At 37.0% G+C, this 12,799-nt stretch overlaps 1 protein-coding gene across 4 annotated transcripts in view; it reads right to left on the reverse strand.

The window, feature by feature from the left end:
• MNAT1 (MNAT1 component of CDK activating kinase) overlaps positions 1 to 12,785 on the reverse strand; it is a 211,877-nt gene extending 199,092 nt beyond the window's left edge. For all 4 annotated transcript variants that reach the window (XM_082386675.1, XM_082386677.1, XM_082386674.1 and 1 more), the window contains exon 1: positions 12,555 to 12,785. In XM_082386675.1, coding sequence (XP_082242801.1) covers positions 12,555 to 12,643 — 89 coding nt within the window. In that variant the 5' untranslated portion in view covers positions 12,644 to 12,785. The remainder of the gene's footprint in view (positions 1 to 12,554) is intronic.
• Between the last annotated feature and the right edge of the window lie 14 nt (positions 12,786 to 12,799).

Raw genomic sequence — 12,799 nt, forward strand, 5'->3', positions numbered from 1 at the left:
AACTACCATGTGACCCAGCAATCCCACTACTGGGCAGATATACCCAGAGAAAACCATAATTCAAAGACACATGCACCCCAACGTTCATTACAGCACTATTTACAATAGCCAGGACATGGAAACAACCTAAATGTCCATCAAAAGAGGAATGGATAAAGAAGATATGGTACATATATACAATGGAATATTACTCAGCCATAAAAAGGAATGAAACTGGGTCATTTGTAGAGATGTGGATGGACCTAGAGAATGTCATATAGAGTGAAGTAAGTCTGAAAGAGAAAAACAAATATTGTACATTAATGCATATATGTGGAATCTGAAAAAACTGGTATAGATGATCTTATTTACAAAGCAGAAATAGAGACACAGACGTAGAGAACAAACATATGGATACCAAGGGGGAAGGGGGGCAGGTGGGATGAATTGGGGGGGTGGGAGATTGGGATTGACATATATACACTACTGATACTATGTACAAAATAGATAACTAATGAGAACCTACTGTACAGCACAGGGAACTCTACTCAATGCTCTACGGAGACCTAAATGGGAAGGAAATCCAAAAAAGAAGGGATATATGTATACATACAGCTAATTCACTTTGCTGTACAGCAGAAACTAATACAACACTGTAAAGCAACTATACTCCAATAAAAAAATTATTTTAAATAGTTTAACAAATAGCATAAAATCCACTTTCACATCTTAATTACAAAGAATATTTTTATAACTCTAAACTTCCCTTTTCCTCCTTATAAAGAACTGAGAAAAACTAATTTCCATTTAATGACTCAAAAGAAGACCTAAAATACTATAAAATTAATGGGGGCAGTAACCATGACTCCCACACTCACTGTTGTATACTCAGCACAGTGTTCTCCAAAATTGCTTGAGCACAAGACTCTCTTAGATAGCCAGTATAAAATACAAGTTCCTTCCACCTAGGAAGGCCCAGAAATTTGTATTTTAAATAGGCACCCAAGGTGATTCTTAGGATGAGGCAAGTTTAGGAATCAGTGGCCTGGAAAATGTATTGAGTATATGAGAAAGAATGCAAACTTATATTTATTAGTAAACCAACAACTAATAAACTACAGTTGAGTCTTACTTTTTAATCTTTGAAAATAAGCTTAATACATTTGAAACGTGAAGAAAACCGTTAAGATATCTAGGTTAAATTTTCATTCAGTTATTCTCATTCTATTTACTATCTCAGGGACTAATTGCTAAGTAAACAAGAAGTAAATTGCCAAAAAGATTCCTGAAACTTAACCTAAAAATTGTTATTTTTCTGCATTTAGAATACTGAAAGCAACTCTTTACAGCTGACTACAAAGTAAATACTCTTAAATTTACCTAAATTCTTAAACTTACTTGAACTGTGCCTCATCTAATCCTCACAGCAATGCTGTCAGGTATACGCTACTGGTAAACCTACTATACAGATGAGAAAACAAAGGCTTAAAGAAAATAGTTTTACCTAAATCACACAGCTAAGAATAAGTGGAAAACCTAGGATTCAAACTCAGGCAAACTATCATTACACATACGTTAGACATAATATTTTATGCCCACAGCAGAAAAAAAGGCAATGAGTAAATATATTAATTCTGTCTGTTTATCCTTGTATCCCTACAGAAACTAATGTGCTAATGTTTCAAGTTCTTGCAGAATAAAATAATTTGTGTTTTAACAATTAAGTTTGAACATCTAATAAACAGCTTCATATTTATTACCTGCTTGAATCTTATAATACAAATTTGACAATATAACTTCAAAGGAGAGTTGGATATAGATACAAGGGAAAGAGCTCCTAAAGGGTGTCCATCCATGAGGGACCTCCCTGTTGGTCCAGTGGTAAAGAATCTGCCTTCCAATGCAGGGGACACGGGTTCGATCCCTGGTCAGGGAGCTAAGATCCCACATGCCGCAGGGCAACTAAGCCCGCACATCACGACTACAGAGCCCACACACCCTGGAGCCCTGTGCACCACAACTACAGAGTCCACGTGCTCTGGAGCCCACGCACCACAACTAGAGAGAGAAAACCTGCATACCATAACTAGAGAGAAGCCTGCGTGCTGCAACAAAAAGATCATGCTTGCCGCAACAAAGATCCTGCATGCCACAACAAAGACCCGACGCAGCCAAAAAAAAAAGAAAAAGGGTGTCCATCCATGAAATGAAAGTTCACCTGCAGGCAAAACCTCACAAAAGGTTTCCTCCAAGACAGAAAATGTATGTGTATATGCATGTGTGTGTATATATATACATATATACATATATGTAGTAAGCTAATCAGCAGATAAAATGAATCTTAAAAAAAGATTCCCAGTATAAAAGAAAAGAATTAGAGAAGAAGAGCCATATGGGGTTAGGGCTATATTTTCACATACAAAGAGAAACATTACAGATAATATTAATTGCTAAATATTTAGTAACCACGGTTTTAAAGAACTAAGACAGTAAGTTACACTCAATAAGAGAAGGAACTGAAATGCAAACACTGCATCTTCAAGACTCAAATGCACTAATAGTCATTTTTAGTCAAACCAAAAAAATACATATTATAGCCATAAAATAACCAATCCATAGTGATATATTCATATTCTGTAAATAAACTGACCAGCACTCTCTCCCACACTGGAAAAGGAAAATCACTGCTAATAAAAATAACTAAAATTTTTAATATTTTAAGAAGCAGTTTTACTAATGGTATAAGGTCAAAAAAAAAGACTAAAGCTAATGACTACAATGATTTTCTAATTAACTGTTAACTAAATTACCCAAATTTTAAGAGACTGAAGGGGGCTAAAAATGATCTGTTCTAAACAAATTAACAAATCAAAGTTAAACAGCTGGCCTAAAACTTGCCAGTCTGTAGCAGAACTAGAACACAGATTTTCTAACTCGTGAGTCAGTGTTCTATTACCCAATGGATTTGTATTATTAAAATACATGGGACATGAACACTTATACATGTAGTGAAAGCAAAAACCACTTCCTTCAGGAGAATGGTCTTGAGATATTCATTGTAACTACAATCCACAAGATATGAGATATTAATTCTCCATAGCTGTTCCACAGCATTATATTCTAATCAACTTCAAAACACTCCACTAAAGCAAACAAAGAAGGGGGGGGGGAGAGGGAGAGGGAGAGGAGGGAGAGGGAGAGGGAGAGGGGGAGGGAGAGGGAGAGGGGGAGGGAGAGAGAGAAGAAAAGAATATTTAGGAGAGTTTTAGGGAAGAAGCTGAGGTAGTAAAAAAAAAAATCAGAAACTACAAAAGGAAAGAAATATTAAAGGGGCATAGCAATTACCAATTTTGAGGTAAAGAAAATAAACATGTACACACAGAACTGAGGCTACAGGAAGTAAATGCCTCAACAATAGTAAGGCCAGCTTTTCCTAACAAATATGATGGAGTAACTGATGTCAGACTAGCATTCTCACCATGAGCTACCATAAAACAAACAAAATGTATGAGACAATCATTTACAGGTATTAGACAATGGGCAACACATAGACTATAATCCCTTAGAAATGGTAAACTAACAAGGTGACCCCTCCAATTGCCTCTTCTTTCTACCTGGGAAAAATTTCCATGACCATGGCCCAGCAAGCAAGAATTTAAGAAGGGCACAGTGGTTCTGCTAAGCTGTATAGGCAGAGATCAGACTTCAGTGCAGTTGATATGGTTGAAATCTGCAAGGCAGAGGGTCCAGAAGTCTGTGTAAGAACCCCCGTAAGTCCTTGGCCACGGAACAGACTGCACATATGCAGGGCAAAACCAATCAAGGCTTAAAAGATAATGGCTGAGAGAGGAAGAGAGTATAGTTAAGGAGTGCTGGGTATACTTTGGGGTTCCCACCAACCAAAGTAGAGAAACCACATTAACACCTTATTAACACCTCAAACATCCAACTGAGATACCAAAAAGGCCTCAACTAAGAGTGAGAACCACATCATATAGTAAGACTTATTCTAGACTCACCCAAACAAAGCCTAAAATCAAGCCCCAACAAGTTTTTCCAGGAATTGAAAGTTTGGAGGTTGAGTTGCAGTAAAGTAAGGAAACACAATGGGCTCTCTGCAGATCCATCCTAGCAAAGATTAAAACCAAGCCTACAAAGTTCAAGGTAATCAGCCAGTAACTGAAGTATCTACAAGAATTTTAAAAAACAATACTCTACACAGAAAGATAAAATTTGCAATTTCTAGTACCATCTACATGATCCAGTATACAACTGAAAAAAGTACTAAATGTAAAAAAATAAAAGAAAGAAAAATGTGACCCATAGGAAAAAAAAAAAAGAGTAGTCAATAGAAACCAACCCTGGGACTTCCCTGGTGGTCTAGTGGTTGAGACTCCTCACACCCAATGCAGGGGGCCTAGGTTTGATCCCTGGTTGGGGAACTAGATCCCACATGCTGCAACTAAGAGCCTGAATGCCGCAACTAAAGATCCTGCATGCCACAACTAAAGATCCCTCATGCTGCAACTAAGACCCAGCACAGCCGAATAAATAAATAAAAATTTTAAAAATAAGTGAAACCAACCCTGAGACAGCCAAGATGTTGGATCTAACAGAGTGAAACTTTCAAATCAGCTATTTTAAATGTTTTTAAAGATTTAACACAAAATATGTCCAAAGAATTACATTCGAAGAAGTAAAGGAAAATATGGTCTTAATTAGTGTGCAGATAGGAAATCTAGTAAGAGAAATGAAAACTATAGAAAAGAACAAGATGAAAACCCTAGAACAAAAGTACAATAACAAATGAAAAATCTACCACATGGGCTTAACAGAAGATTGGACATGGCAGATGGGAGTCAGTGAACTTGAATACAGACCAGTAAAAAATATCTAATCTGAAGAACAGACAGGAAAAAAAGATCAAAGAAAAATGAAAAGTACCCCAGCAACTTATAGAACAATACCAAAGAGTCTAACACACATGTACTTGGAGTTCCAAAATAAGAAGAGAGTGAAAATAGTGCAGAAAGAATCACTGAAATTTTCCAAATAGGATGAAAAACACTGACTTAACAGTTCCAAGCTCAGCAAACCTCAACTAGGATGAATACAAAGAAAAGCACACCTAGACTTATAGTCAAACTGCTAGAAACCAAAGATAAAATCTTGAAAGCAGCCCCAAAAGATTTTTATGATAAAGGGGTCCAAGGATATAAGAAACAGCTAACTTCTCATCACAAACAATGGAGATCAGAAAACAACGGAATGGGGAGTTCCTTGGTGGTCTAGTGGTTAGGATTCTGGGCTTTCACTGCCATGGCCCAGGTTCAATCCCTGGTCAGAACTGAGATCCCTCAAGCTGTGCGGTGTGGCTGAAAAAAAAAAAGAAAACAATGGAATGATATATTTCAAGTGGTGAAATGACAACCCATAATTTCATATTCAGCAGAAATATCCTTCAAACAGTACGGTGAAATAAAAACACTCACATAAACAAAATCTGGGAGAATTCTTAACCAACAGACCTGTACTACAAGAAATACTAAAGAATGCTCTTCAGGCAGAAAAAAAAATCAATACAACTATAAAACCCGATCCAAAAGAAGGAAGAAAGATACTAAAGATGGTAAATAAGTAGGTGAATACAGAAGACTACATGGGGCTTCCCTGGTGACGCAATGGTTAAGAACCCACCTGTCAATGCAGGGGACACGGGTTCGATCCCTGGTCCGAGAAGATCCCACATGCCGCGGAGCAACTAAGCCCGTGTGCCACAACTACTGAGCCCACGAGCCACAACTACTGAAGCCTGTGCACCTGGAGCCTGTGCTCTGCAGCAAGAGAAGCCACCACAATGAGAAGCCCACGCACCGCAACAAAGACCCAACACAGCCAAAAATTGAAAAATAATAATAATTTTTAAAAAAAGACTACAGCACACTAGGATGGCTATAATCAAAAAGATAAATAATAACAAGTGTTGGCAAAAGATGTAGAGAAACTGGAACCCTTATCCACTGCTGATGGGAATGTAAAATTCTGCAGTCACTTTGGAAAAGTCTTACAATTCCTCAAATGGATAAATATAGAGTTATCATATGATCCAACAGTTATACTCCTAAGTACACACCTGAAACAAAATCATTTGTCACACAAAACTTGTACATGAATGTTCATGGCAGTATTATTCATTATAGCCAAAAAGTGGAAACAACCCAAATGTCCATCAACTAATGAACAGACAAATAAAAGCTGGTATATCCATACAATGGGATAGTATCCAATAACAAAAAGAAAGAAGCTCTGATACATGCTACAACATGGATGAAACTTATACTAAGTAAAAGCCAGTCACAGAGGACCATATATTATATGATTCCATTTATATGAAATGTCCAGAATAGGCAATCTATATGGACAGAAAGTCAATTAGTGGTTACCTAGGGCTGGGAGACAATAGGACTGGAGGACAGGGCTAAGTAGTAAGGGGTTTCTTTGTGGAGTAACAAAAACATTCTAAAATTAATTGTGGTGATAGATGCATGTCTCTGAGAATATACCAAAAGCCACTGATTCTACCCTCTAAATGAGTGAATTTTATGGTTTGTGAATTCTATCTCAATAAAGTTGTTTATTAAAAAGACTATTTTTGGGCTTCCCTGGTGGTGCAGTGGTTGAGAATCTGCCTGCCAACGCATGGGACGCGGGTTCGAGCCCTGGTCTGGGAAGATCCCACATGTCGCGGAGCAACTGGGCCCATGAGCCACAACTATTGAGCCTGCGCGTCTGGAGCTTGTGCTCCGCAACAAGAGAGACCGCGACGGTGAGAGGCCCGCGCACCGCGATGAAGAGTGGCCCCCGCTCGCCGCAACTGGAGAAGGCCCTCAGACAGAAGCGAGGACCCAACACAGCCAAAAATAAATAAATAAACAAATAAATAATTTTTAAAAAAAAAAAGACTATTTTTTATTCTCTACATTTCCTTAAAGACAACTGACTGTTTAAAGCAAAAATAACAATATTAAATCATATACAGAAGTTAAAGATAAGACATCATCAGCATACAGGATGAGAGGGGTAAGTAAATGGTATTATATTATTCACATTTGCGAGGTATTGAAACGTAAGGAATTTGTGAGGAAGTGAAAAATGAGAAGTGTCAGATATTGACTCTTATCAGACTTTGATAAAGATGCACATTGTTATACTTAGAGAAATCACTAAAAGAAAATTTAAAAAATAAAATAACAATAAAGAGCTAATAGGCCAATACTTTAAAATATCCAATTAATCCAAAATAAGGCAAGAAAAGGACAAATGGAAAACAAATAGACTTAAACCCAATGATAGCAAAAATTACATTAAATATAAAGGGACTAACACACCAATTAAAAGGCAGCAATGTTGGACCATATAAAAGAGCAAAACCAACTATGTACTGTCTACAAGATATAAGACACACATTGGTTGAAAGCAAAACGACAGAGAAAGGTATATTATCAAACAGGAAGCATAAGAGAACTGACGTAATAATATCAGACAAAAACTTCAGGACATATTACAAAAGACCAAAAGGAACATTTCATAATGACAAAAGGATAAATTCATCAAGAAGGCATAGCAATTCTGAATATCTATGTACCTAATAAGAGAGTTTCAAAATACATGAAGCATGACAGAAAAGGAGAAACTGACAAATCCACAATCCAGTCAGAGTAATTGATAAAATGAGTAGAAAAAATAAATTAGTATGGGGCTTCCCTGGTGGCACAGTGGTTGAGAATCTGCCTGCCAATGCAGGGGACACGGGTTCGATCCCTGGTCCGGGAAGATCCCACATGCCGCAGAGCGACTAGGCCCGTGAGCCACAACCACTGAGCCTGCGCGTCTGGAGCCCATGCTCCACAACAAGAGAGGCCGCAATAGTGAGAGGCCCGCGCACCGCAATGAAGAGTGGCCCCCGCTTGCCGCAACTAGAGAAAGCCCTCACACAGAAACGAAGACCCAACACAGCCAAAAATAAATTAAAATAAATAAATTAATTTTTAAAAATAAATAAATAAATAAATTAGTATGGATGCAGAAGATCTGAGTAACACTATCAACCAAGTTGACCTAATTGACATACGCTATACCCAACAGCTACAGAACACACATTCTTTTCAAATTTACACTGATTGCTCACCAAGACAGACCATATGCTGGACCATAAATAAGTTTTCAGAAAATTTTAAAAGACTGAAATTTAGCGAAGTGCGTTCTCTTACTTCAACAATATTAAATTAGAAATTAACAACAATATATCTGGAAAGTCCCCTTTTTCTAATTCTTCTACCCAGAATGAGTGCCTTTTTCTAATTTTTCTGTCCATTGTTTCCTAGTTCGCAAAAAGGTGTTGTATAAGCTCAGCATATTAGTTAAACAAATGAATTAATACCACTTATGAATTATTCTTTCCAACAATAAATAAATTGAACTTTAATCTGATAAACTTCTAAAATTACTAGTAATTTATAGAAAATACAAAGGAACATATTAATACCACAGAGATGCAATCAGCAAAATTCAGACTGGTAACTCTTTAGAACAAACTACTAAGAAACATCAGTAAATGAGAGAGAGAGAGACAGAGGGACAGAGAAAAGAAGATAAAAAAGAGAGAAAGACAAACCTTAAGTATGGCAAAATATTGATTTTTACATATATCAGGATGTGTTTTGTTTATTCTACTTTGTGTCTTATGTGTGTTTAAAATGAAAAAAGGAGATTTAATAAAATCAAATATAGGTAAAGTTTCCAGAGACAAGTGTTGCCAAGGATGGTTGGGATAAAACTTAAATTATTAAAGACTTTAGTTTTAAATTTGTGTCAATCTGAAAAATATTATCCAACTATGTTGGGTAATAGAAAAAGAAAAAATAAAGTTTCTGTATTCCAAAGAAAAAATTAAGTTTTCCCAGCTTCCTTAAAAAAAAAAAAAAAAGACTTCAGTTAAATGAGAATTAGATTTAATTGGCTCCATCTAATTCAATATGCCTTCAGAATTCTATGAAAGAATACTATGAAAGGCCCATTTCTTAACATAGGTGGCCCTGATAAACAAAGAAAAACAATGATCCTTTTCTGTAATTAAGACAAAGTTCATCATTGAATTGAAAAAAAAAAGCAAAAATAGAATCCAATCTTCTTTGGATGTGCATGCAATCAATTCATTTGGGTGTTTGCTGGATAGATTTGATACATAAGGGAACACACTTCCTCAATTGCTAGCAGTTAAGGGAGAAAAGTATTTTCATAATGTTTCACCTCTTTTCTCCTTTCTGCTCCTGTATTTTCTCTCATAAATAGTATTCCTAAATAATCTTTCCATAATCCCACACTTCTTATCTTTCGTGAAGCACTATTCCTACTCACTTTATCACTTGCTTCCTAAAATGCCTTTGTTACTTGAGGACACACAAAATAAAGTGAGTAAAATCATGTGACCCTGTAATCCTTGTCTCACGGTATTCACACTCTTGTGTATAAATACCCTCCCACCTTGTAACAGGATTGTTCAGTGCTAACAAATAAAATACAGCAGAAGCAATGATAACGTAACTTTTCTGATTAGATGATGAGAGGCTCTGCAGCTTCTGGTTCTCTCTCATCACTAATTCTGGGAAAAGCCATGTCATGAGCAGTCCTATGGAGGGTCCACAGGGAGGAACTGAAGCTACCAAGAGCCACATGAGTGACCTTGGAAACAGATACTCCAGTCCCAGACAACAGCTTGAGCGAACCTCATGAAAGACACTGAGCCAGAATCACTCAGCTGAACCACTCTCATACGCCTGACCCTCAGAAACTATGTAAGATAATAAATATTTATTGTTTTAAGGTACTAAGTTTTGGGGTAATTCATTACACAGCAATAGATAACTAATGCAAACAGCAATGCTAAATAATAATACCTCCTCCTTTCAGACTAACAACTGTATTATAAAAATGCCCAAGTTCAATCCCATGAAATACATTCTGTACAAATTCAACGTACTATCAAATCAAAAGTATTTCACATCAAAATCCATAATGTTTCATTATCTATCAGAAGAGCAAGATTAAAAAAATAATAATGCCCAATATCAGCAAAGATGTTTGGCAACAGAAATTACCATAAATAGTTGTTGGGAGCACAATCAGTACAATCTTTTTTGATAACAACTGAGCAATGTTCATCAAAATTTAAAAGTCACATACAATTCTACTACTAGGCATTTACAGTTACCCCCGGTTTGCCTGTTTATCTTACAATACACTTGCATAAGTGCTCAGAGAGAGAGAGAGAGAGAGAGAAGCTCCAGTGAAAACCTGGAAATCTAAAGATTCATCAAAAAACTTTTGGTTAAATCAGTTATAGTATAACTGAACAGTGGACTATCAACCAACTGTTAAAGAGGAAGACATGTACATACCAATTTAGAAAAGATACCCAAGATATACATTATGAAAAAAGTAAGGATATATATCATCCCATTTCCATGAGAGAACATGATAACGAGTTCATATTAAGAAAATCATCACAAAAGGGTCATTATAATTAAAACTATACTTTCACATTTTACAGTCTCTTAAATTTATTTAAAGATAACCATTGTTGAGCAAGTCTTTCATAGCAGGCCAAACAGATCCTGTTTAAATTTTATTTCTGCTTAGCATCCATACCATGCACAAATATGATAGCCAACGTATACCGAACAAATACTATGTGAAAGAAACTCTGTTAAGCACCTCCAAATATGATGTTTACATATATTGTTTAATCCTCAAACACTGTAATATATATGGTGCTATTATCTCTATTGTACAGGTAAGAACAATGAGGCAAGAGGAGTTAGGAATTTGCCCAAAGCCACAGAGCCTATAAGAGTACAAAGAATTCAAAATCAGAAGTTTGTTCTCTTAGCCAATACCACATAATCTTTTATTCAGTTTGTTCATATTTCAAGTCAAAAAAGGGCTGTAAAACATGGTTTTTATCTAACAGGTTAGCAAATAAACCAAAATCAATGCAACACGAGAATGACTTAGATAATTGTTAACTCTTATGAAAAAACAGAAAAGACTATGGATACGACAAAAGCAATTTCTAATTAAAAATAAATATTTTATAATTGTCTAATAAAAATGCAATTTATCTTACTAAAATCACATAATCTTCCCTGATTGGCTAATTACTACTAGGTAGAAATTTCTTCCAGTAAATTACATTTAGTTAGTATCCTTCCAAAAAAGCAAATTCCCTTTCCTTGAGCACCAACTGTAACAAATCTGATACCAGAAAATGAAGAGAAACTGAGCAAAATCTCTCTAAAAACCTAATAGTCTTTACACAGCGTTTGTCTCGTATCCCTTTTTCAATCTACTTGATTATTTTCACCTTACTTCTAATCTTAACCCATTCAATCACAGCTCTACTGTATTTCCTTTGCTGGATGAAGCAAAGGAAAATAAAGATTAATTCGAAAAAGGGACCAATCCAGTAAGTTACTAAACCCCACTATAATCATTATAACTACAATTAACCATGCAATTTATGCTTACCCAAAGGTCTTGTCTACCACATTGTAGATTATCCATCATTTTTTATCTCTAAGAAACCTCAAAGAAACTACAGGAATATATGTTCACCTTACATCCCAAAGTGCTTTATAGAAACCACCTCTACTGAACCACATTTGACCATAAAAATGTGGCAAGAAACACTCTGACCAGTTCCTACACCTACTCTTCAAAATATTCAACCTCCCTTCCTCCCCTATTCCCCCAAAATTGGCGTTCTAGAGTCAGACATTCTGTGTTCCAATTCTAGCAGGGCCCACTAAATAAGATACGTGGAGCAGTCTCTGTTTCCTTCCTTGTAAAATGGGAATGGTACTAGTACGTACTTCATGGGACTGTTGTGAGAATGAAATAAGATAACTCATGGTAAAGAGCTTAGAACAGTGCCTGGCATGTAATGTGCACTCAATAAATGCCAGCCATTACTGGTATCTCCAAAATTAACTGCCTAAAATCTAAATTTTCTCTTTTAGAGATGAGAATCTAACCAAACTCCATCAGGACAGTGGGCATACCGACGGGGTTTCAAATTAACTAACGCAATAAATAGCAGCAGTATATAAACACAGTAATTTTATTTTCATAGCACTTTCGCTCTTTTTAATAAAAACATTTTGCGTGAAATTAAACACTCCGATCCCCACGCTTTTAACCAGCGAGACGTCTGGAACCCTGTTGACAACACAGCCTGTAAATACAGTCGAGGTTTTCATCACCTAAGAAGGGTGAAACCTGACAAACTGCTGGTTACCACATCAGCGAACCTGCAGTCCAAACCAGGCCAGAGCGGCTCAGGGCTAGCGGCTAGTCTGTTTACAGAAACAACGTTCCCTTTTCCCATTTTCCTCCTCAGGGTCGAAACTAACGACGCCCTTTTCTCCCCTGAGCCGAGGTCAAACATCTCCCGGCTCTTTCGAGAGCTCCCACCCTGTGCGTCTTCCCCCCATAAATCCCACTCTCCCCCGACTCACAGAGTGTGTCCGCACACATTCACCATCAGCTTCAACGAAGGGTTCCGGTATTTGGTGGTCTTACACCGGGGACAGCCCTGATCGTCCATGGCGCCTTCTTTCCTGTGGACTCTCCTGGACCCCTGCTTCAGTCGCAGCCACAGCCACAGCCACCTCCAAGCCCCCTCAGACCCGAGGCCAAACGGATTCCTACCAACAGGCACTTGGCTGGGACGGTCCTTTGCGAATGAGCACCGGCCCGGGGG

This window comes from Balaenoptera borealis (genome assembly GCF_965194805.1).
Source record: "Balaenoptera borealis genome assembly, chromosome: 3".
In the NCBI taxonomy this organism is placed as follows: domain Eukaryota; kingdom Metazoa; phylum Chordata; class Mammalia; order Artiodactyla; family Balaenopteridae; genus Balaenoptera; species Balaenoptera borealis.